This window comes from Strix uralensis, chromosome 3 (assembly GCF_047716275.1).
Source record: "Strix uralensis isolate ZFMK-TIS-50842 chromosome 3, bStrUra1, whole genome shotgun sequence".
In the NCBI taxonomy this organism is placed as follows: Eukaryota; Metazoa; Chordata; class Aves; order Strigiformes; family Strigidae; genus Strix; species Strix uralensis.
Genome location: NC_133974.1, coordinates 7,296,168 through 7,319,261, shown reverse-complemented (window position 1 = coordinate 7,319,261; position 23,094 = coordinate 7,296,168). Strand labels below are relative to the sequence as shown.

Here is a 23,094-nt window from a genome sequence, read left to right as displayed (position 1 = left end):
GCATTTCTGGAAAAAAAACACTCCAGTAGCAGGTATGGGGGCCAAAGATACTACTAATAAATAGCAGGGTTTATTAAAAAGGTTGGCACTAATGTAAGTATACTGATGCAATTACCCACCTCCCTTTTCCTTACAATTGCCATCAAAGAGTGAGCCAAAGCAGAGAGCTCTGCCTGGGGATGGCCAGCTATAATGCTAGAAATTCACAATTGGCTACTGCTAACAATGCTACAATGGAAAGAAAGGTCTGGGATAGTTAGTGAGTGTTAAGGCCAGAAGGGACTGTTTCACAGGATGAAGAACTGCTTTCACACCCTTGTACAGATCCTAGTAATTAGTGCTTAACGAAAGCCTGATTTAGCAACATCAGAGAAAGGAAAACCCACTGCTTCTCAAAATATTTTGTTTCACTACTAACTTGTCCTTCTTAAGGAAGGATATTTGAAGCTCAGCAAATTCAGGCTAAATATAGCTCAATCTTCCAACAGCCCAGTAATTGTAATAGTCTGCCTGTTCCCTGAGCAGAGATGCTGCAGCATGAATAACTAGTAAATTGTAAAACTTGACTTGCAGTCCCCAAAGGTCATAATGATCTCTCTAATCAATCCATTGTTCAATACTTAATCTTCAAACCATCCAAACAGATGATTTATTACTGGTCTCGACCTGAAAGAAAAGTACCTAAAGTGTAAGTGTACATCTTTCATGTGGGTTGAAGAGCTATAATTAAACACTGATGCTTAAGCAAGCAAGAGAGCGCTGGGCTTTTCATGTTTAGCACCACTGAGCAAATAAAAGTGCAATTCCATCTACTGGCTGCAGTTAAGTAAATAAATTCACCTAAGATGACTTTTCCAGTTGTGGAAAAAAATTACCTTAGCACATGGCTGCAGTAATTAGTGACAGATGAACTATTTTTGTAAAATCAAAACGGGCACTTTTTTCCCAAACTTTGAACTAGCCTCCAGGTGTCACTAAAGTTGGGCTGGATTTCAGATACAATGGGAACATGAGTGGCCTGAGGGAACACCATGTCCAAGCAAATTTGACCTGAAATGTAGATTGCATGTAAAGAAGCTTGCAAATCTTACACCGTTAGAAAGGTTCGTCTGTTACATCCAGATGGAAGTTGTTCAAGACCATGGAAAGATTTGATGACATCAAAGGATAACAGAAAAATTAAAGTTATATACAAGTCCATGGGGATTCGGTATTGATTATATCCTCCATGGGAGAATGAAAGCAAAACAAAACAAATCTGTTTTATAGCGCAGAATATGTTAGAAATTGTAAACTAAATCGTCAGCAACATTACTTGCATCACTCTGCATATAGGACACAAGAGGACGTGGGGGGCAAGGAGGGGGAATACTGTTGTTTTGATAATTTTGACCCGATGGCATTCAGACACATGTTGAAAATACATTCACATAGTACTATTAGCCTAAACAAAAATAAACAAAAAACCCCCACCAAACCCACAGAAGACATCTTAAGGAAAGCCCAGCAGTACACCAGGCAGTTACTGGCTGCCCTATGGCATAAGCCAGAAGGCCACAAGAGGCCCATGTCTTAGCCTTCAAAAAACTGGAGATGGGCATAAGTAGCAAAAGAGAGATAGATATTGGGAAAGGGAAAAGGAGAAAAGCCAAGAGAAGAAAAAAAGAGAAAAACTTTGCAGCAGAAAAAAAAAAAAATGTGAGAGGGAACTCCAATCCATGGGAAAGTAGGTAAGAAAAAAAATGTTCAAAATAACAAAGGAATCCACTTTTAGCCAGACAAGAAAAGTAAATAAAAGGCTTGTTGTGGGCTTTTCTGAGAATCAAAAGCTTTGATTCTTGAGAAAAGTCAAAAACACCCAACAACTGAAACCAGAGCTAGATAAGGAAGCAGTTTCCCCAAGGGTCTCTGTCCTTGGAGCACACCCACCATGGATTTTAGGTGCATCTTCACTATGTGGGCAGAGGTGAAAAAGTGCTGTGTGTCCAAAACTGCTTTCCTCCCATACCCTGAAATGGGGTTTAACTTCATGAGGGACATTACCTTTCAAACCATACTTGTCTAACAACACGTACCATTAAGACCTAAAGCCAAGCAGACTCACCACAAGGCATCACAACACTTCTCAGTGAGGCGAGCGAGACCCAGAGCCACTCAACACCTTTGCGCAGGACCACAGGTCAAGCACCCACTGGTTCTTGAAGCTGTGGGCAGCAGGCTGGAGACACGCCTGGAGCTAACAGTGCCAAGCCTCACAGTGCAGGTGAGCATCTTGCAAGCAAATTTTACAAGGGCAGCCCAGCTGTCTTGTTAACAGACTGCCAAGGCTCTACTGGTTTGGTATCTTCCTCTCCTTTGATTCACCAACCATGAAGGAGATGCCTGTGCTAGATAGAAAAAGAGGGGGAAAATTACCTAGCTCTGGAAAGGTAATGTAAAACTTGAGGTATCTGAGGTAAATTAATGTTCTGCCCAAAAACTTATTTTGGTGTCAAACTTGACACAAGATAATTCAATTTTACCTGCCTGGCCAAGGAGCTCGTGACATCTCTCTATGCTTGGCCAAGCAACCAATCCTGTAAGCCTACGGAAAAAAATGGTTGTCCCATTAATTGTGACACCTTGTGAAGAACAGCACTTGGGGTTTTCAAGTCTGACCACTTTGGCAGGCAGGGTGGAACAGTTCCAAAACAAGCTCCTGCACATCAAGGGGTCTATTCGACCCATTCAACACTGACATTATTAAGCTGTTGCTACATTCATAATTTGGGAAACTGGCAGAATTCCAACTCTGGGGATTTTCTTTCCTCCTCCCCCCTCCCTCCCCCAGTTGCAATTACAACTGGGCCATCAGCCCACAGCATTTAAAGAAATACCAATTCACAACCCATAGAGGACAGCTACACTTTTCAGCTCTCAAAAACATTTATTCATTAAATGCTCCTGGTCAGCTTAATTTTGGGGTATTAAAAATAAAACTTCAGTGATCATCTTCATCCTGTACCGTTAACTGGTTCTCTGTAAACTCCCAGTTATTTTTAAATACCTAAATGATCATAAAATACAGGGAAAACTCTGCTGTGTGTCCGCTTCTGAAAATAAGTACCATACTTCAAACAGCCTTTGATAAACAGCTTAGATACTTTTCTCAGCAAACTTCAGATAAAACAGATTCCTTTCACAGAGCTCTTGCCTGGGCAGGACTCCTGATGAATTTCCTGGGATTTTTGGAGGGGGTGTGTATAATATGGGAAGTCTCATCCAAGACTGTCTATAAACCCACAGTTGTGACAGACTGTGGTTTAACATGAACACGTGTGCACACATGAGAGAAGGGTAAGGTGCCAGGCTGAGGCAAATTTTCTTAAATTTTCAGGTACTACCAAAAAATCCCAACATTAATAAAATTTCACTGTTAACAGTAGCTCAAATGAATAAAAAATGCCAGCTGAATTAAATGTGGTCCCAAAGAGTGGTGGGAAACAGAGGTGTTTTTAAATATATTGCAGCAAATTCAGGTGCAAGCAGTTGTTTTCTCCATGCTGCAAACTGCACGTGGTCCCCTTCCTTCAGAGGTGACAGAGGTACCTGTACAAGGGTTCATGGCTGCAAAGGACAGATGCTGAACACTGGCCAACGTCTTTACCTGACATTAAAAACCCTGTGCCAGTCTTTGAACTATTCTTTAAAATACATTTTAAATTCTTAAATCAGGTGTACAATACCACCACAACGAAACAAAACCCTCAAGTGTGAGAGGCACATAGCTCTGATACTACATTGAAAAAGGCCGTGCAAGGACTTAGAGGAGATGCTACTGGTGCTGAAAAAGGTTTGACAGAGACAACTCCAAGATACATGTAACTTAAAGCTGGGGGGGGGGGGGGGGGGGGGGGGGGAAGGGAAGGAAAAAAACACCCTCTAAGTGCTTCAAGAAGAGAAAGAAGTTAAAGCACAGAAGATGCTGCTTGACAACAAGAAGCAGACTTTGGGGTAATGGCCTTTTTAAGTTTATGTTATAGCAGAACATAAGCCAAATTTTATCTCAATTTGATCAAAGCTCTCCAATGTGTAAATGTATTGTATGAAAGGAGCAGGAATAGTCTCTTGTAATAAGACTGCAGTCTACGAGAAAGAAGATAGGAGAGGAAGACACGAGGAAGCAACAGAGTCCTGGGGAGAAGAACTGTCTCACGGCCCAGGGCAGAGCTCTGCCCTCCAGATCACCCCCTCCAGAGCCCCAGCTTCTCCCCCTCAGACATCTGACTGTGGGTTTTTCTATAGTATGCATCACAACCCTCAGTTAATTTGCTAGGGTATTTTTCTCCCTCTTCAGTAAAGGGGCGTTGATGACATTAAACAGTATTATTTCAATTAAATCTTCTATATTTCAAACATATGTGAAGCCACAGGGGGATGAGGGGTTTCCTGACTTGAGTAATACCAGCTAATATTAAAGGGCATTTATCTACTTTTTTTTTGGTAGAGAAGGATTAGCAACACTTATTAGAAACAATGACAATTTCAACTTTATTTCTATTTGAAAGCACTGATTTGTCCTGACAAGAGACAACATTTCTGTCAAAGCTTTCATTAGAAACAGTTTCTCAGACCAAGGACTGATTTTCTAGTGAAACCCGGTACGCCATCTCACATGGACGAACCATTTTCTTGGTTAGCACATTGCACAGAACACAGGAGGTGTCCATCCACTTGATTCAACTCTGAAGCATATTCAAAGTTTGCTTTCCACATCTAAAGAGGGAAACTAATTATTTGCAGAGTGCTCTTTCTTGTTTATCTCTGTCATCATCTTGCAGGACTGGATAAAGAATGAAAATTCTGTGCTGGCAGACCAAAGAGAGGGCTTTGTACAATTCCTCTGACACACACACAAGTACTAAGATGGAGTGAACAAATACTGAGATGGACAGAACAGCTATAATGCAGAAATAGCATTACATTGTCCATCAGTCTGGAGGACAAATGGAAATGAGGAATACAGTGTCACCAAATAGAATCACTTTTGATCAAAGACAGCCAAAACCAGCTAGTTAACACTGAACATTTGTACATCACAATAAAAATTAAATAATTTTAGAACAGCTCCACATGCTGTACAGCTTCTTATTGCACTGACATGAAAAAAAAGAAGGAATTGAAGCACTGAAATGGCAAACAAAGACAAACTCTCCTCACAGAAGTTTTCAAAGGTAAGAATCAACCTTTATGTATCAGTGTTTCCTCCAGGGGTTACAGCAACACTGATGGTTTCCTGCTCCTGACAGCAGCTTCAGGGCCTTTTCTCTTCTGGTTTTCACAATGCTTCCCATCGTCGTGCTCCAAGACAGTGCTGTCCATGCTCCGAGCTGGTCAGCCACTTCTGCGCATCTCAAACCAGGATTTCTGTGTAAGAAGTGCTCCTTTTCCTCTCACTGGTCAGATCCACAACTGTGCACTGTTAGGACTAGGAGAAAAAAAATCAGCAGGTCAGATTATGTGTATCATCCATGTATGTGGAGGTTCCATTTCAAACAGGGGGTGCCTCAGAGTCCTGCGAAAAAAGCCAACAGATGGTCATCTTAAAATCTGACCCAGAAGGAGGGCTCTTATGAGTCTGGAGAAACAAGAAGACCTGAAGCAAGTCTGCATAACTCTTCTTGATGTGTTACATATTCACCATTAAACCCCCAGATACACAGTCCCGTTCTGAACCTCTTTGAAACAAGATTTTTTAATTATTTTTGGTTTGGTTTTTTTTAACAATCATTTCAGGTGTGACAAACTTTTCCAGCTCTCTTGAGTCAAACTCCATATTTACACCTAAGCTTCCAGAAACGGATGACTAACATTTTCACCCTCTGTTATGCAATTGTAAACACCTACATATGGTCTCTTCCACCCAGGTGAGTGACAACATTGACCCAAGTTCTTAGGCACATGCAGGCATGGTTTCCACATCAAGTTTTGCCCAGTGAGATCACTTAATACTTTTAGCAAATGGTGCTGAGTCATAGGATTAGTTAAATTTCCACCCGTTGTTTCTAGAATATTATATTGGTGGTGCCTTGAGAGAATTTTAACTTTCAGACTTTCAATCCTGACAAAAGGTGAAACACCTTTATTGTTATTTGGATCCTGGATCTGTAAAAGCAGGAATTGTAATCTCAATTTATTAAATCTGGAGCAGTCTCAAGTGCTTCCTTTCTCTCTTTCCTCTGTTAGGTAGGAAACAGTTAATTTTAGCAGAAGATTGAGGGTTGGTCTTTTTGGTTGTTATTGGATTTGGGGGTTTGTTTTGTTACTTTTTTTTTTTTTTTTTTTTTTTTAAGAGAGGACCTACTGCACTGCATTTAAATTTAGCACATAACAGCATTGCTGGATGCAGCTGACAACTAAATTGGAGAGGAGAGATGCAGAGAAGAGGAATCAGAAGTTGCACAAACATGCAGCCTCTCTTGCACCAAATGACCCAAAGCACTCCAGGCAATGCTGATAGCAGAAAGGAGGTATAGTTTCCTTGACCCCTCTATTTTTATCTAATAAACCAAGTTACATTTGGACACGCTGTCACTGAAAGACACTCTGCAGCTTTCAATACTAGAATCAGGACTGATTCATAAACAAACTGGAGAAAAGCAACTAAATAGCTTTATTTTTCCAAAGTCAAACTGAACTGACAGAGTTTCTTTTGGCAGATAGCAGGAGGACTGCAGGCTATTCTTATGAGACAGCTAAAGGGGATTCCTTTTTATAAATACAGCGTGAAACCATTAAAGCCTTGGTACCACAAGAAATCTAACAAACAGCAGATAAAAGTTTTCCAGCAGAGACAGGAAACACTAAGTCAGTGATGTCAACACATCAATTCTGCCAGTGTTTTCCTAGGAAGCTGCTGAAACACAGTTGTTTCCTTAAGGTTTAAGGATTTTCTTTTAATGAATTACCCTGATATTTTAAAAACTCAAGCTCTTATGAGTGCACAACATTGATTAGCACCAAATGTACTGGTTGTGCTCTGAGTGGTTTCCATCCTGAGCTGATGTTCAGCTGGAAGCAGAATGATTCTCTGACATCCTACAGCAGCCCTACTGTCATACAGATCCATATTTTTGTGAAGGGAGCAAACAGGTCATTACATTGGGATTTTGGACTCCTCATTCTGTTCCTTACTTAGTCAGTAACCTTAAAGTAGATCTATTTTACAGATGGGAAAAAAAAATCATTGGCATTCTCTACCTAAAGGGCTTTGATATTTACAGGTGAAGAGATTACCATTTTTCATTTTGTAACAACAGCAGTAGGTTATGTAGCTGTCATAAAAATCTATGGATTGCCAGTAATATTTAGAAGCTTAATATCCTCAACATACTTTCAAGATATCTGTATTTCCTTCAGCAAGCACTTGCCTTGGAAAAATGTTAAGCTAGGTAAGACTTAGTGTGTTGTTTCATTCTTTCCATGTACAAATAAGAAGGTATGTAAATTGGTAAATTAAGTCATTAAAGGAAAAAAAAAAATCTTGACCTTTGCTAGACTACACTTCCGCTTTGATGAAAAGCAGTTCATCCTCAAGGCTTCTCTTGTCTGTAGATTTAAAAAAAAAATATTAGAGGGAACTGTTTCTCAGAGTGTAGAAAGTGTTCTTATAATCCAGAATAATTGCTAAAGAGACCCAAGTACCTTTCTGTCGAGGAGTGTCCCAAACAACAGGATGAAGAAGCCCTAAAAAATTGCAAAACCAGTTAACAAAACCAGCATAACCACATGATGTTTCTTAAATCCTTCTAGATGTCATTTTCTTAGGAATAGATTTCATCACCTATGACTCAGAAAAGAGCAATGCGCAAAATGACTTTATCCACCCAGGACACATGGGTTCTCTGGGAATGTCAAGAATGGATATATAACTCATCCTCATTCTCATCATGAACTGGACTGATGGGTCACATACCAGGACTTTCCCAGCCCACTCAGTAGCCGTATTAGCCGAGAAGAGCCAAGGCAGGCTGGGTATACAACAGCATGTCAGCTAACACTGGATGTTTATACTGATGAGTTAAACAAAACCATCTTAAATGGCAAGTGAGAATTTTCTGCATATTTGTTAATTGATAACGATGATACATCTTCGCAGTGTATTAACCAGTGTCGCGGGACATTAACCAGTGTATTTTATGTTTAACATCACAGAATCACAGAACTACAGAATCATTCAGGTTGGAAAAGACCCCTGGGATCACCAAGTCCAACCATCAGCCCGACTCTACAAAGTTCTCCCCTACACCACATCCCCCAACAGCTCATCCAAATGACCCTTAAACACATCCAGGGATGGTGACTCCACCACCTCCCTGGGCAGCCTATTCCACTCTCTGACCACTCTTTCTGTGAAAATTTTTTTCCTAATGTCCAGTCTGAACCTCCCCTGTTGGAGTTTAAAGCCATTCCCTCTTGTTCTGTCACTAATTACCTGCGAGAAGAGACCAGCACCAACTCTACAATGTTCTTTCAGGTAGGTGCAGAGAGTGATGAGGTCTCCCCTTAGCCTTCTCCTCCTCCAACTAAACAGTCCCAGCTCCTTCAATAGCTCCTCATAGGATTTATTCTCCAGGTCCTTCACCATCATCTTAATTCCTTATCACATTTTACACCAACTAGTTTGTTCCATTACCTGTCTGCATTTACCATATCAATGCAGGCTGTCTAGAGCATGTACCGTGTAAAATAGTTGAGTCAAAAGGAAAGCTTAGATCCTGTTTTTCATGCACAACACATGCTGCGAACCCCTCTTTGACCCTTTTGACCTTTTCCCAGGCTCAAAGTCTGAGTGCACACTATTCCCAGTCTCAAAGAGTTTACCTGGAAAGCATTCAGTAGTGCAAACGTAACATGGAATGCCAGAGAGTGACTGTCGACAATTGTTGCTAATCCAAAACCCCAGGTGAGGCCCAGAAGAGGTGTCAGAAGGGCCACATTTTTGCTAATTCGGATCATGTTACTCAAATCTTGTGACTTGCAGCCTTCTCCAACAGAGGATCTCCCAGTCTTCACTACAACCACTACCACCACCACCACATTCACAACAATGATGCTCAGAGCAGGTACAACAAAGGCCAAAAGGGCTTTCGTCTCATACCAATTGAGCCAGCAGACTCCACTCCTTAAATAACCTTTTTTTGGTTCAGTAATAGCAACAGTAAGAATAGATATGACCAAAGGACATCCATATCCAATAGAGAATGCTGTAGCTATGAATACAGATCTTGTTATCTTAAAAAAAATTAATAATAATCCATAGAGAATCAAGAGGCCCAGGGTAAACATCCAAAAAAACAGGGCAAGATAGAAAAAGTGAAGGAAAAAAGTGGCTGCTACACACAACTGGTAGTTTAGGGCTGTATTGTGCACAATAGCAGCTAAGATGAACAAAACATCAGCAATAAGAAGCGATGTAGCAATGTTGACCAAACAGAAATGGCGCATGTAGGTTATTTCCGTTTTTGTAACATGATGCCAGACAACAGTCTCGATGATAAGGCAGAGAACCAAGCTGAAAATGGAAAGGCCTAACCCTACACGTGTAATGTAATCCAGCACTGCATTTCGCAGCGTGGTGGGGGACATCAAAATGGAGAAGGATTTGAATGTCCGACGGTGATGCTTGCAGATGCAAACAACACTGCTGATGTTGTCCGACTTCATTTTGCATGCCCTGTTATCCCACTTCCTTTCAGTAGAGTGCCACCCAACACACTGAGCCTTGATGTTCTCCAGTTTATTCATCTTTTCAAAGGTGAGCAAAATATGCCGGAGCTCTTCTGGCAGAGACACTGATAACACCATTCCATTCACAAAAACAGGGTCCAACTGGTTGGTTTCTATAATGGCTCCAAGCGTTGGGAATGCAATGCTGATGGCTTTGGAAGTCTTCGGTAACTTCAGAAGCTCTTCTTCTGGAATGACCACTCGCCCAGTGATACTGCCTGTGTTATTGAACCCCATAGAAAAATCAAAGCTCTTTCCAGAAGTATTTTTATGTATGCTGTAGCCTTTTGTAGAGATGAAGTGCTCCTGTATACTTTCCGACCCATTACTTAGAAGAAGTTTCCCAGCAAATAAATTCACTGAGTCCAGTAATACCGAACTGGCATTTCTGTCCTTTACAAAAGCCCAGTTGGAAATGATAGAGCTGTTCAGAATATGGTTTGCTATCCTGCTGTAGCTCTGAAACAAACAAGAAAAAAATAAGGGGTTTTTTATGTCAAAAGAAGCCAACTATTATTCCACTGGCGGGGCCTCCAGAAAGGCTCATTTCATTCAAGAGTGATTTCTATAAAGGGAATATTCTTCTTTGACAATGAACAGGATCCCATGATCCATCCCAGTCAAACTCAAACATCTCATTGGCATGGCCACTACCAGAATTGTCCTATCCTCTTCATATCACAGATTAAAAGGTGATTGGAGAAACAAGTATAAAGCAAAAACCAGGACACCTAAGTTCTATTCCAGACACCGACCTGCTATGCAGGTCTGCTTTACATCACCCTCCCTATATTTGTTCCCTCATCTCCCTGAGTTCATCAGGGAAAGATTTTAGTTTCTATTGTGCAACACATGAAAACAGCTGTGGGTCAGCATCTCCAAGGCTGCCTTCCCTATGGTGTCATACTTGAAAAACAACTTCTTCCTTCTGCTGCTCTCCCATGTCTATAACAGCAGTTCCTGGAAACTTTTGCTTTTAAAGAAAGCGAATTCCACAGAGTACTTTCACTATACATGAATAGGTCAAACAGTTTCTCTGACAACAAAATATGTCCCTCTCTGCAAACTCTTTCCAGGTGTTCTCCAAGTGACTTGCAGCCACCACTTCATTGGATAGTGGCTATAAGGACAAAACACTGTAGGGATGTGCTGGCAAGCTCCGAAAAACCTCTTGAAACCCATAAAAGTAAATACCTGCATTTTTCCTCTATTGACATTCTCTGATAACAACAGTGAAATCTTCTTTAGCAACTCCACTATATCAGCAATGTTTCCTGGAACGGCTGGTGAAGACAGGATATCTGGGATGATGCATGAAAAATCAGCTTGGCAGTTACTATTCCCATGGTCATCAGCACCAAAATATTTTGCTCCATCTCCAGGCTTCCCATGCACTGGATTTCTTTCCCCTACAGAAGGAAGGTGTCCCCCAGCAACACTAACATGTCCTTCAGAGCTTGGAAGGAGTTCACGTTCAGTAATCCTCTGGAGGGAGGAAAAAAAAAATTGAGAATAAAAGTGAAGCTACAGCTACAAGCAAGCACAAGGTACAGCACTGGGGTGTGCAAAGAACGTGCCGGATTGCCTGAAACCCAGGATCAAAGCTCACCCCAGAAGAATGACTTGCTTGTACAACACACATGAAGGAAGGGGCAAGAACTAAATGCAGTGCCTTAATATTGAAATGACTTGAATGAAGTTCTTTATTTTGTAGTTGGGGAGAATTTACACGAATCATCTGATTATTACAGATAATCAGGTTCATCCTAGTGTATCATTGTCTTGGTTTAGATCCACATGAGGAACATTAGCCACATGAACAAGGCAACTTCATTTCTGAATTATGTTTCCACATAGGAATTTCTCAAATTTATTTCCCATGACTTGATTTAAGATGAAGTCAAAGCCTGTTATCAAAGTAATCTGTGTTTCAGGATCCCATCTTCTTCCCTTTGCTCAAGACTGAAAGGTATGGAGGGAGGGGTTGTCTTTGCAAGAAATTATGAGTATAGGCCAAAGTAGACGCATAGCAGTTACCTCACCTGAAAAAGGGACTGAACATCCAGGCTTGCACAGGCATCTGTCAGCATTTGCCACTTTCTGTCTTCACAGACAAAGCGTGTCTCCCCATGGAAGGAGGGAGAACAAGGCTGAATACAAATGGCTCCACTGACTTTGCAGGGAAAGAGATTTATACAGCCATCTGAAAAATAGATTAAGCAGATACTGTTACAAGGTGTAAGACAGCATACCATGGTCCATGAGGTGAGTATCAGAAGCGTAAAGTATTGATAACTGATAACATCTCACAAAGAATTAACAGACACATAGCTATTCACTGTACCTTGCTGATTACCAGTCTTTGATTCCTTACTGAGTACCTGAAAAATAAGAAGTGGAATGTAGATTGAATGTTAAAATAAATAAGTAGAACATGACTCCTTGGCACAAACCAGAAAGGTGATTTCAAGGACAAAATAGTCCTGTTGAGGTCCAGAAGTCTTTTCAAGGTCCAGAATGCAGAGCTCATGGCCCCTTGCTCATACAGACCAATTGAGAACTCTCTACTAACCGTTTGTCTCTATTAAGCTTTCGGTTGCACCCTTCTACTGAAGTGACATACTAAGCTAGTGGACAGGATTGCACAAGCCTCAAGCAGTTACTCCTCAGACAAAAAGCCTGTGTGAAGGCTTAAGCTCTCTAGTGTTTCTCAGGTTGATGAGAATATGTGATTTGTTGATGAGAATATGCGATCTGTATGACTTTTGCCATAAGATAAAGCTACAGTTGTACTAATACCAGTAGCTGCATTCCTCTCCTGATTAGGAAGCGACCCCAAGGCAGGCATACCGGGCTCCTGCGGGCAGAACCGCTCACTGGGACTGTGTGTCCTACAGCCAGGCGCAATCCTGAACAGCCTCCATCGCTGCTTGGACAAATGCTTTATCATCTACAACCAGCCAAACCCTGTCAGTCTGGAAGCAAAGCTTGGCTATGCGATGCCCTGGCAATTGCACTGTTATTGCTGGGCACAGCAGGCTTTCAGCAGATTTCTAACACTGCAAGAGTTGCGCTGGAGGTTGCCGGGCCTACTGAATGTACTGAGTACTTCAAAGTACTTCCTCCTGTAGTGACACGACAAGGGGCAGTGGTTTTAAACAGAAAGAGGGTGGATTTAGATCAGATAAAGAAATTTTTTACGATGAGGGTGGTGAAATACTGGAACAGGTTGCTCAGAGAAGTTGAGGATGCCCCCTCCCTGAAAGTGTTCAAGGTCAGGTGGGATGGGGATTTGAGCAACACGGTCTAGTGAAACTTACCCTCAGAGTGGTGCATGGCGTGGCCAGGAAGAAGTGCACAGCCCAAAGGAGCAGACAGCGGGCTACCCTCACATCCATCGCCTCGCATTCACTGCTTTCCTCCTGGAAGACAGATATGTTAAAGAAGTTTAGGCATCTCTATTTTCACTTTTGAACACAGATTGATTGCTAATAAGATAGCAGCTAAACCCATCGCAAAGACTGGCCTTGCTGGACTTGCAAGGTGATTTTCAGAGTTTTATCATTTATTAACTTTTTTACTGAGAAAGATTTGTGAACCTTTTCTTGTAAAAAACATTAAAAGTCTGTCCAACGCTGGAAGTTACTGCATTAATAACTTACTGTAAACTGCGAGGTGGAGAGCTTATTAAAGCAGTTCAGCCTGTGGGTCCCTTTTGAAGTGATTCAAGACAGCCTCATCTCTACTGGATTCAACGCTGCTACTCTCCTCGAGCAGTTCCTGACGAGACCTGCCATGTGAAGTAGGAAACTTGGGCCCTCATGGCTCAAATATCCAAATCTGAGAAACAAGGACCAGACTGAAGTGTTATTATTTGCTTTGCAGAAGGATTCAGGCCTCTGCTCCCTCTCTGAAGTTTCCCATCGTCCTTGGTAAAAGCTTAATATCCTGGGATGGAACTTGTTACAGGCCTAGTTGCTGAAGAAAAATAATCCAGTAAAGGGAATGAGGAAAAGATAATGTGTTAGATCTGATTATTAGATGCTATACATGTTCAAGGCAAAAGCAACAGCTGCTGTGGATTCAGAAGAACTGAGACACTGATCTTCCATCACTGGATGTATAAGGAGATTATAAGCCACATACTAAAAAAAATAAGCAGCACGAAATCGGTGAGCTAAAAAGCTAAAGCATGAAACAAATGCAAAGTAGCAAAGCAGGATGATGGCTGGATTTCAGGAGATGCACACATGAAAAAGCTTGTCAAATCATCATGCCCCGATAGGGGCCACTCAGTTTTGCCCCTGATACATACTAATCAGGACAGAGGATGCTGAAACAGAAGGGTCCTGCTCTGATGGAGCAGAGACATGTTTTCCTGTCTAGGAAACTCCAAGGTCTCACCATCTGACAGCATCAAAGGGCCAGACACACAGCTGGCTGCCCCCTTCATCTGGGACATTTGTTCACCTTAATGTATTTTTAAATCCACAGATTTATTACTGAGTTATGAAAATATCATGAAGGGAAGAACTAGATTGGATGCACTGAATTTCTATGCTAGCTCTAAAGGAGAACCTCATGCCAGCCTCTTGAATTCGACTGGTATTAGGAAAAGCATTTTCTGGGTTTAAAGCTAGCAACCATTAGCTCATCTAAAATGGATAAGGAGAAATGAACCAAAAGACTTGGATCAATATTGCCAAAGAACAGGAGGTGGCTGGGAAAACACCTACAGGTTTGAGGCAAAGGGTTGTATCGAATTCTGTCCCGATTTCTGCAGTCATTAAACATTTATTATATGCTTATAGCCCTAATTCCATTTTACAGCTAGGAACCCTTGAGCTCATCATGTTTCATCATTAATTAATTCATACTCATTTTGTATTTAATCACTGATGTAGCTCCACCTAGGGCTCTTATCTTTAGTGAGGTAGAAATCTGGGACAGCTCCAGGTATCTAAGGCTCACTGAGATGGCCCACGTTACCAGCAGAACACTGATCTCACTCAGTTGTGCTGCTTGACTCATCATGGAAACCACCCAGCCTCACCACCGAAAGAACATGCCAAGGTAACCACTATGCAGCAATAGAAACTTAGAGCAAAACAATACAGAGCAAGCCACTACCACTTTAGGGGAAAAAACATGGATATACTGACATAAGGCCATGTGAAAGCGTATACAGCTATTCCTCTCTCTAAAACATTCATTTATGGTACTTTAGACAGTGCATGATACGTATCTAATCATAAACTATCTACTGCCATTAATGCCTGCTCCATCAGTACACAGGCATATGATCAGCCGATTTGTCAAAATCCTCTCACGTGGAAAGGAGAAAGGATTTTCTAGTAAGAGGACACTTCCATACCCTCAGGTATCTCCCACTCAACTCATGAGATTCTCCAGTTCATTCCATTTGGTCACAGCACCCAATCGGGTGCAAAGCCCTCAACAGGGGGGAAAGAGTGAGGAGTGAGTGGCTAGACAGTGGTTACAGAAGAGACTCTTAAAAGAATAAAAAAAGGTAAACTGATCATGTATTTAAAAAGTAATCCTTATGTTGGTTAATGTACCATACCCTTAAATTCAAAGCCCTCACTCTGTGACTTCTGCTGGTTAAAACTAAAGCGTTTTGTTACCCCAAGCACTTTCTTGCTCTTCATTTCTGGAGGATGCATTGCAAGGCAGCCTGGCCCTGCGTGGTCACAGCTACCAGAGGGATCAGCCCAAGCAGCAATAAGTGTGGGAACCCTTGTGGGAACCCACACCCCTATACTGGTGGAACCAAGGTCTCTGGCTAAAGGGTTCTCCATCACCTGAAGTCACAGCTTTCCCCTCTCCACTACTACAGAAGACATCTATAGTTAAGGTTTATGGGGAAGATATCCTGCACAAAAATTACAAGCACATACCGTACAAAATAAAAATTTACACTGAGCTTGCCATGATTAGCTAGACAAATACATTTTCTCCGAACACTGCAAACTCTCACTGTGTGTATTTAACATTTTTAAAAATATTCATTCCATTGTTACAGAACTAATCTATTATTTTTAGGGCTTTAATGGCTACAAGGCTAGCTTAAAACTCAATAAACCACCATAATGTGATCACTTGCCTTTGCTACCTAGCAATTTAAAAAGGCTGCAGCAGGAGACTTTAGTCTTCAATATGGTCATCCGAGGATAAAAATTAAAGCTCTTAATTATACAAAAGGGTATTAGTTGCATTTTTAAAGGGATCACACTTGGAAAATGTGAATTTAAATAATGCAAGTTCTGAGGAGAGTGATCTTCACAGTAACTTTATAAGAAAATTTCACGTTTTCTTAAAAGTGACAACACTGATTAGAGGCCAATTACAAAACTACAAGCAAAAAGATCAGAGGATAATTAAGATATATAATTTATTTCCACAGATATAAGAAGAATATAAAACTGAGGAAATAACTGCATAGTAAATACAGCCTAAGCAATTAAGTGTATTTTAAATTATGAATGAACCAAGTTCACAGATAATTTTCAAGCAGTTCTGAAAAAGTGTTTTGTGATAGTACTCACCGTTTTTATAAGCCCGAGTTCTACTGTAAGCAAAATTAACATAGCCAGAGATCCTCAAAATATCACAGGTGAGCGTCTAACCATTCATCTGCCGCCTTCGTGCCCCAGTCTCACTCTTATGGCCTTACCCCACATTGCTTGGGTGCTCTGACTCATTCAGAGTTTTCCCATGAAGAAATAACCTTGGGCTTCTCTTCTTGCTTCTCTTCTTGTCCGACTGGATTAACACTGAGGAACCTGCAGATTACAATAGAGGTATTGCACTGCAAAATGACAAAACAAGTTACAAACACACCCACAAAACCGCCAGATTGCCACCTTGGCTAGGTGTCCACACAGATGAATCACGCCTGCGTGGTTTGTACCCTTCCTCCTGGTGGAGGAGGCATCTTCTGCTCTTCTGTATTTAACAGATCTTCTAAACTTTAAAGACCAAAAATAATTAATGATCAAAATCTGGTCAGGTTAATGCATGACCCTTCATAAATCAAAGATGGCACTACTGACAGTATCTTGCACAGCTAAAAGGCTCAATAAGCAAGTAATACTTTGTTCTTTATGGGGTCCACCCATCCTAAGGGGTGAAAGTTGTCTGCTGAACCTTGTGCCACCTTCAGTGTTGGCTCTCTTCATATTGCCGGTAATTTACAGCAAGTAGTTTATTGTAACAGAAGAGCAATTCCTAATGCTTTTTCTACTCACAGGGCTGCTTTGGAAGAACAGTGGTCACTAATTTTTTCCACAGTCCTGCAAGGTGTTTATCATGAGCTTATAGGGTTTCCTGAGCTAATGTCATTTTGTCTGCAACCACAACTTCAGTCAGTCCTCAGGCACAATGCAGGGTCCCCAGTTTTAGCCTAAAGGTAGGCATTATTTAGGGTTCTGTTTGGATATAGCCAGCCTTGCATCTCACAATGGTATCAAGTAGGAATTAAACCAAGCACAATTAGACACACCCAACACAACCCACTTGGGAAGGTTAGATGACTTGCACTTGACACAGTACCAGGTAGAGGTGAATTAAAAGGTGGCACCTTAGCAACCTTTAAGTCAGAAGGGCCAGAGATCAGACTCAAGATACGGACACCCGTTTTAAAAGGCAATTCTTCCCCTAGTCACCTGGAGTTGTGCTCCCTGAACATTTGCTACAATGACAAGACTGAATACCCCTTGATTCTCAAACACCTCCTCAGTCTAAGCACTAGTCCTCTGAAGGACACAAAGGCTGGCATACTTCAGTACTCAAGAGACACACACATGCTTACCCCAGAAGGAAGAGGTGTGAATTTGTGCTCCCACGGACTTAGAAAGATTTTCAGACCTTGACTTCCAACAGGCAAGGTGGGTATTCCAAACCCTGAACCCAGCAGCATCAGTCTCATGCTTTACGAGCTGGTTGAGGCTGTTTGCATTCTTCAAGCTGGGAGGTATGTGCCTAGGCACCCAAAAGGGAGTGGTTTGTCTTTTCAGCTCTTGCAAAATCCAATTACCCAAGATATATGACCAGCTGCTTTGACACTGCTCTGAGAAAGCAAACTGTCAGCAAATCAGGAACTTCAATAGCAGCCAAAAATAAGCCAGCTGTAAAAACCTGTTTTTACCATTTCCTTTGGAAAGAGTTAACAGCCTTCTGCTAATTTATGACTTCAGTGAACACAAGGTATTTATTTAAAAGTTCAACAGATACTTTGCTACACAACTCAAAGTCAAACCTTGGAATACATTACAGGTTTTCATCAGAAACTTCATTCCCCTGAAGCAACATAAATGAAAACTATTACTTCATTGTGATTGTTTAAATAAATTTTAAAAAATGAAAGTAGACCTGTATTTTTTTTTTAAACTGTACCTCGTATGCAAACAAAAGCTTTTTAGAGAATGTTATGAACGTTGAATAAAGACCTTGAAGTTTAAAAATGCCCTTCTCTTATTCTGTTCATTTGCCTTTTCCCTCATCCATACTCCTTTTAAAACATGCCACTCTCAGCCTTCAGTTCTTCACTATATTTAAGTGATTCAAACATGCATTTATCCATGTTACTGAGTGGCAACAGGGATCTTAAAAAAACCTCTGAAGATGCACAGTCGCTCAGTTCAATATAGACCAACAGAAAGAAAAAAAAAAAATAGGGAAATAAAGAGATACTGAGAAGTTAAGATTCCCAGTTACACTTGCAAAGAAAAACAGTAACCTTTCCAATGGTTTGGATCCTAAACCATCCTGACAGTCAGGAACCAGAGCACCCCAGTGAGTAAATTAGTATCTCAAACCCTATATACACAATAATACACTTTGTTCCCACCCCCTGAATTTGTCTTGCAAAAACTTTAGTGGCATTAGAAACATTCCTGAACAGAATTGAATAGACATTTCAACAGGTTTTTAAACTTACTTTATTTGCTGCATTTGGATAGCATGCATCATTTTACAGCACCGGTAAACAGGTCAGTGGAGCATACTGCTTTTAGGAACTTGTACTGTGGAATGTCTTCAAAACCAGCACCCTCTCCCCCTCCACTCTAGTACACAACACTAGCTGAAGACAAGACAGACGTATATCAGGGCAACTTCCTTATGGCTAAAAATACTCATAGCAGCGACTTTTAAAGGAGGGTTTTATTAAATCAAGTCATTGCACTTGGGTCATTTATTGCTATAGCGAACAAAGGCCATTAAATAACAAATATCTTTCATTTGTGGTTCTAACTGATTGTCTTGTTCTGTTCGTCTGCTACAAGCTTACACACAGACACAATTTCTGTGGAGCAATCCATTCCAAGATTTATTTCATGCTCTAATCACAATGAAGAGAAAGTTTATGGCATAAATATATAAATATTGAGACCTTTTGAGAATATCAAAGTTCCAAAGGGATTTATTTGACTATTGTAAAAACAGATCAAGACGCATACTTAACCACTAGGAAGACTGATGACTTCAGTTTAGGTACACAGAAGCAGAGACATTGTGACTTAAGGTTTACTTTTTCATGCTGTATGCTGTAATATTTTAGGCACAACAGGTTAAGACTGGATTCTAGCCTTGTTTCTGTACTTCTTGCGTTTTGTGGTTTTAAAAGTTAATTGTCATAACTTCATAATTCAGTCCTAAATCCCTTTTTAATCCAATAGTGCAAGTGACAAAACATCCTGCTAAACTACTCAGATTAGATCATTCTTTCTTACTACAATGCATAGGAGTTTCACCTGCTTCATTGCATTAACAAATTCCCATCTCATTGCTCAACTTATAAACAGCATATTATTAATATTCTCACTGCAGACAGGCACAACAGCATAACCCTGGGTAAGACTGCCAAAAATTATACAAATACCATATATTCCATTTTGCGTGTAGGGGAAAAGTAGTGACTACAATTACAATACAGTTATTCCAACCCTCCCAATAGACTATTTTACAGATTAGTTGTAAAGATAGATCACCCTATTTATAGTATAGATCTCTTTAAAAATTAAGCTACAGGTATTCAATAAAAATCTATTAAGAACTCCCTCTCCTTTCTATACAGATTCAGTAGTATTTTCAAGCAAACCAAAAAATAAGGTCTGCAATTCCAGCACAGTAAGAAATAAGGCCTCTTTTACATTGGCAAAAAAATTACACCATTATTCTTTTTTGTTTTCTTATTTCTTTGAATAAAAGACTATATTCCTTTTTTTACTATATTTTTTCTTTAAGACTGTAGAACACCAGCATCCATTATTATGAATAAGAGTCAGTTCTCCTTGTGTTCAGCTTTGAATTCCTGATGAGTTAAAAAGATTTGAGTCCATAGCTGTCTCATGTAGACATCACTGCTTTCTTCAATTTTTCTATTTCAAGCTGGAAAATGGATATTTTGAAAAGAAAGAGAGTCAGTATTAAAGTAGCAATCATCTAAAGTCTTCAGAGCTTTCACCAAAACTATAACCTTTATATTTCAAAGACACTTAAGTAAGTAAAATCGTAACATTTGACAGCTCAATATTTACAGCCAACTTTATACTACTGTATTGCTAAACAAACAAATACCTAAAATCATTGAAAATTTGCCTATAGTTCTGGAACATCTTATGGGATAAACTCGCTCTCAATAAAGCAGTCTAAGCTGGGTTGTGGAATCACTTGACAGGTCCCCACATAATGCTGCATTGTCACCTCAGACTATCTTCCTAAAGTAGCCTTCATGCAAAATACCACACCATGATTAATTTGTATTTATTCAAATGGATTTAGAGGATACATGGAAGTTATGTCCTCGTCATCCCCAGTGTATATTTAAGGCAACTACATTAATTGCTTTAGAGCTGCATTAAAGAGAGGACTCACCAGAAGTTCTTAAGTTTCAAAAGTAGCTTTCTATTCAGTAGGTAGTACTATTTCACAAATAAAATGCCCTTTCGTACCAGACTGAGATAATTTTCTACAATGAGCTCATCCTGTCAATCGCTTGATGGCATCATATTGTAATGCAGGTAGCCTTCTTCATCAATTGAAAGGAGTGGCGTTCATTCATAAGGAAATTTTTAAGATGCATTCTGTTCTTGTAGCAAATTATCCACTTAATATTTAAACAATTCATCAAAAATTTAGGAAAGTTTACTTTTGCCCTGTTTTTCTTTTGATTACGTAATTTGCCCTTCAATCTTACAAAAGCAAAGTGTTAATCTTCTCTTTTGGAACATGTCCAGCTGGACATATCTCTAGCAAAGAGAATCCAGCAACACTAAACCAAACTCACATCCCAACACCTATACATATTGTTAAAAATATTCTTCCAAATAAAGAAAGCTGAACTAATATGAACTGTGAATCTTTATATATATATATATATATGCCAAGTGCCTCAGGAGGCATTCATTCAACCACACACTAACACAGCAATAAAATTAAAAAAAAAGTTGAGCAGGTTCATTAAAACTTCCCTGTGGCATCAAAATTCCAGAACACTGCCTACATAATTGTAAACTTCCCCCCCCGTCGAATTGTTAACATTACCTCCAGATTACTTCGCAACAGCTTCTCTTCTTCCAAATCCTTCTTGAGTTTTTCCAGTTCTCTCCTAATAGCAGTTAAGATATCAGAAATACAAGTTAGAGGCGGGGGGGAATTCACATTACTGAGAACAGGAAGCACAGGCCTTGTTTAAATTTTACAAAAGGATTTCACATAACAACTGTCTGACACTACATCTTATAAATAAAACTTACGTGTAAGTACATCCCCACTAGTGAACTGCTACTCAGATCTGCTGGACCACAAGTTTCTACCAACTCTCAACACTTCTTACCTATCACTATGCACCTATCCTTAACTTATAATCACATTTTTAAGTAGTCTGCTTAGAAATTTGTACGGTTATTTTATTATTGAAGAGTTGAATTTAAGCTAAATAACCTGGCAACTTCTACATAGAGAACGGAAGCTGTTTAGAATAGAAAGTTCCCAAAACATGTTTTATTATGCTCAGGCAAGAAAGTGCTAGGAATTATCAAGTTGCTGAAGAACTAGTTCATTAATCTCCAGAACTCATAATTCACTAGTTTGCTTTGGAGACCAACTGATCCTCTCAAGAGGTCACTCTCAAAGCCGGTTTGGTTAGCACTAGTAATCATTTAAATAGTACTAAAATGAATGTGCTGTAAAACTAAAACCAGAAAAGGTAAATTTCCCACAGATTGGTCTTTATAATCTTTACTCAAACATCAATTTTTCTTCTACATCATCCTCCAAACACAACCCTACCCACATGCACAGAGATGATGGGGCTATCATGATCACCCATTTGAAAAGCTCAGTAATATCTTTCCCTACTACCAGTCATGTCAATATTGCAGTTGTGTGCAGTGTTACACATGGCCAGCACATGTATTTATATTAAATATCACAGAAGTTATCTACTTTTCCTTACAGTGAAAGTGCTAACTGTGTAAGAAATATTTTCAAAAAGCTGTAATGAATGCAAAAGTGCAAAGTAGGAAGGAAGAAATATGTACAAGTTCAAAAAATACTCTGACATCAAATCTGTATGTATTTAAGACATGTAGTTAGATTAGCTTCTAAAGAAATAACTTCTGAATTAATATAGAATAGCTTTTTAAGAAGTCTGGCATTAAAAACATTTGGAAGATGCCTATATATCCCTTTGCAGATTGATAAGGAAAATATTTACCCATGTTCTTTCTTCAGTGCATCTACTAAACCCATCAAATCATTAATCTGAGTCCTGAGCTCTTCCACAGAAATTTTTTCATCATCTGTTTCTCCTTTAAATTGGATGTCTCCAGGAAAAAAGTTGAGTATAACAGAACTTGGTCTCTGAGATGAAGATGGAATTGGTGGACTGAATGCAGATGGCTGAAAATATAAACCAGTAGAAAGCTAAGAAATGAAGTCTTTATGAACTGGCCACTTACAGCATACAGTTTGTACTGGTACGGGAGCTACATGTGCACAAGTTTCCTTAATTTTCTACCCAAAAGGTAAGAAACAACGTCCAGTTCAAAGGGACTACCGTAGTATATGAGATAGTTATTTTATACAGTTCTTTATTAAGCACTTCCCTGAAGTTCCTGTAGTCATCAAAAAAAGTAGTTACACTGCAGTTCTCTATACTTTAAAAAACCTGTGATTTAATGGAGCCCATTGGCTCATTATACACAATCTTTTGTGCACCTTTCTGATCTGCTCAGTTGTTCTGTCTGTTGGGATACTAAAGACTACGCAGACATGAAGCTTATTTGGGAAATACCACCATAG

The 23,094-nt window shown here is 39.9% G+C and overlaps 2 protein-coding genes across 4 annotated transcripts in view; both read right to left on the bottom strand.

Annotated features, from left to right (window-relative positions):
• Positions 1 to 4,853: 4,853 nt before the first annotated feature.
• ADGRF4 (adhesion G protein-coupled receptor F4) lies at positions 4,854 to 13,173 on the bottom strand. Its single transcript, XM_074864687.1, has 8 exons — positions 13,089 to 13,173; positions 12,113 to 12,149; positions 11,811 to 11,971; positions 10,963 to 11,253; positions 8,863 to 10,227; positions 7,684 to 7,725; positions 7,528 to 7,587; positions 4,854 to 5,467 (listed from the first exon to the last, which is right to left on the bottom strand). The coding sequence occupies exons 1-8, from the start codon at positions 13,164 to 13,166 to the stop codon at positions 5,462 to 5,464; spliced, it is 2,040 nt and encodes a 679-aa protein (XP_074720788.1). The 5' UTR covers positions 13,167 to 13,173; the 3' UTR covers positions 4,854 to 5,461.
• A 6,008-nt stretch (positions 13,174 to 19,181) lies between these two features.
• The window catches only part of CD2AP (CD2 associated protein), an 86,255-nt gene continuing 82,342 nt past the window's right edge, over positions 19,182 to 23,094 (bottom strand). For all 3 annotated transcript variants that reach the window (XM_074861439.1, XM_074861438.1, XM_074861437.1), the window contains 3 exons: positions 22,508 to 22,692; positions 21,334 to 21,397; positions 19,182 to 20,178 (listed from right to left, as the gene is read on the bottom strand). In XM_074861439.1, the coding sequence (XP_074717540.1) occupies positions 20,137 to 20,178; positions 21,334 to 21,397; positions 22,508 to 22,692 (291 nt within the window). In that variant the 3' untranslated portion in view covers positions 19,182 to 20,136. The remainder of the gene's footprint in view (positions 20,179 to 21,333; positions 21,398 to 22,507; positions 22,693 to 23,094) is intronic.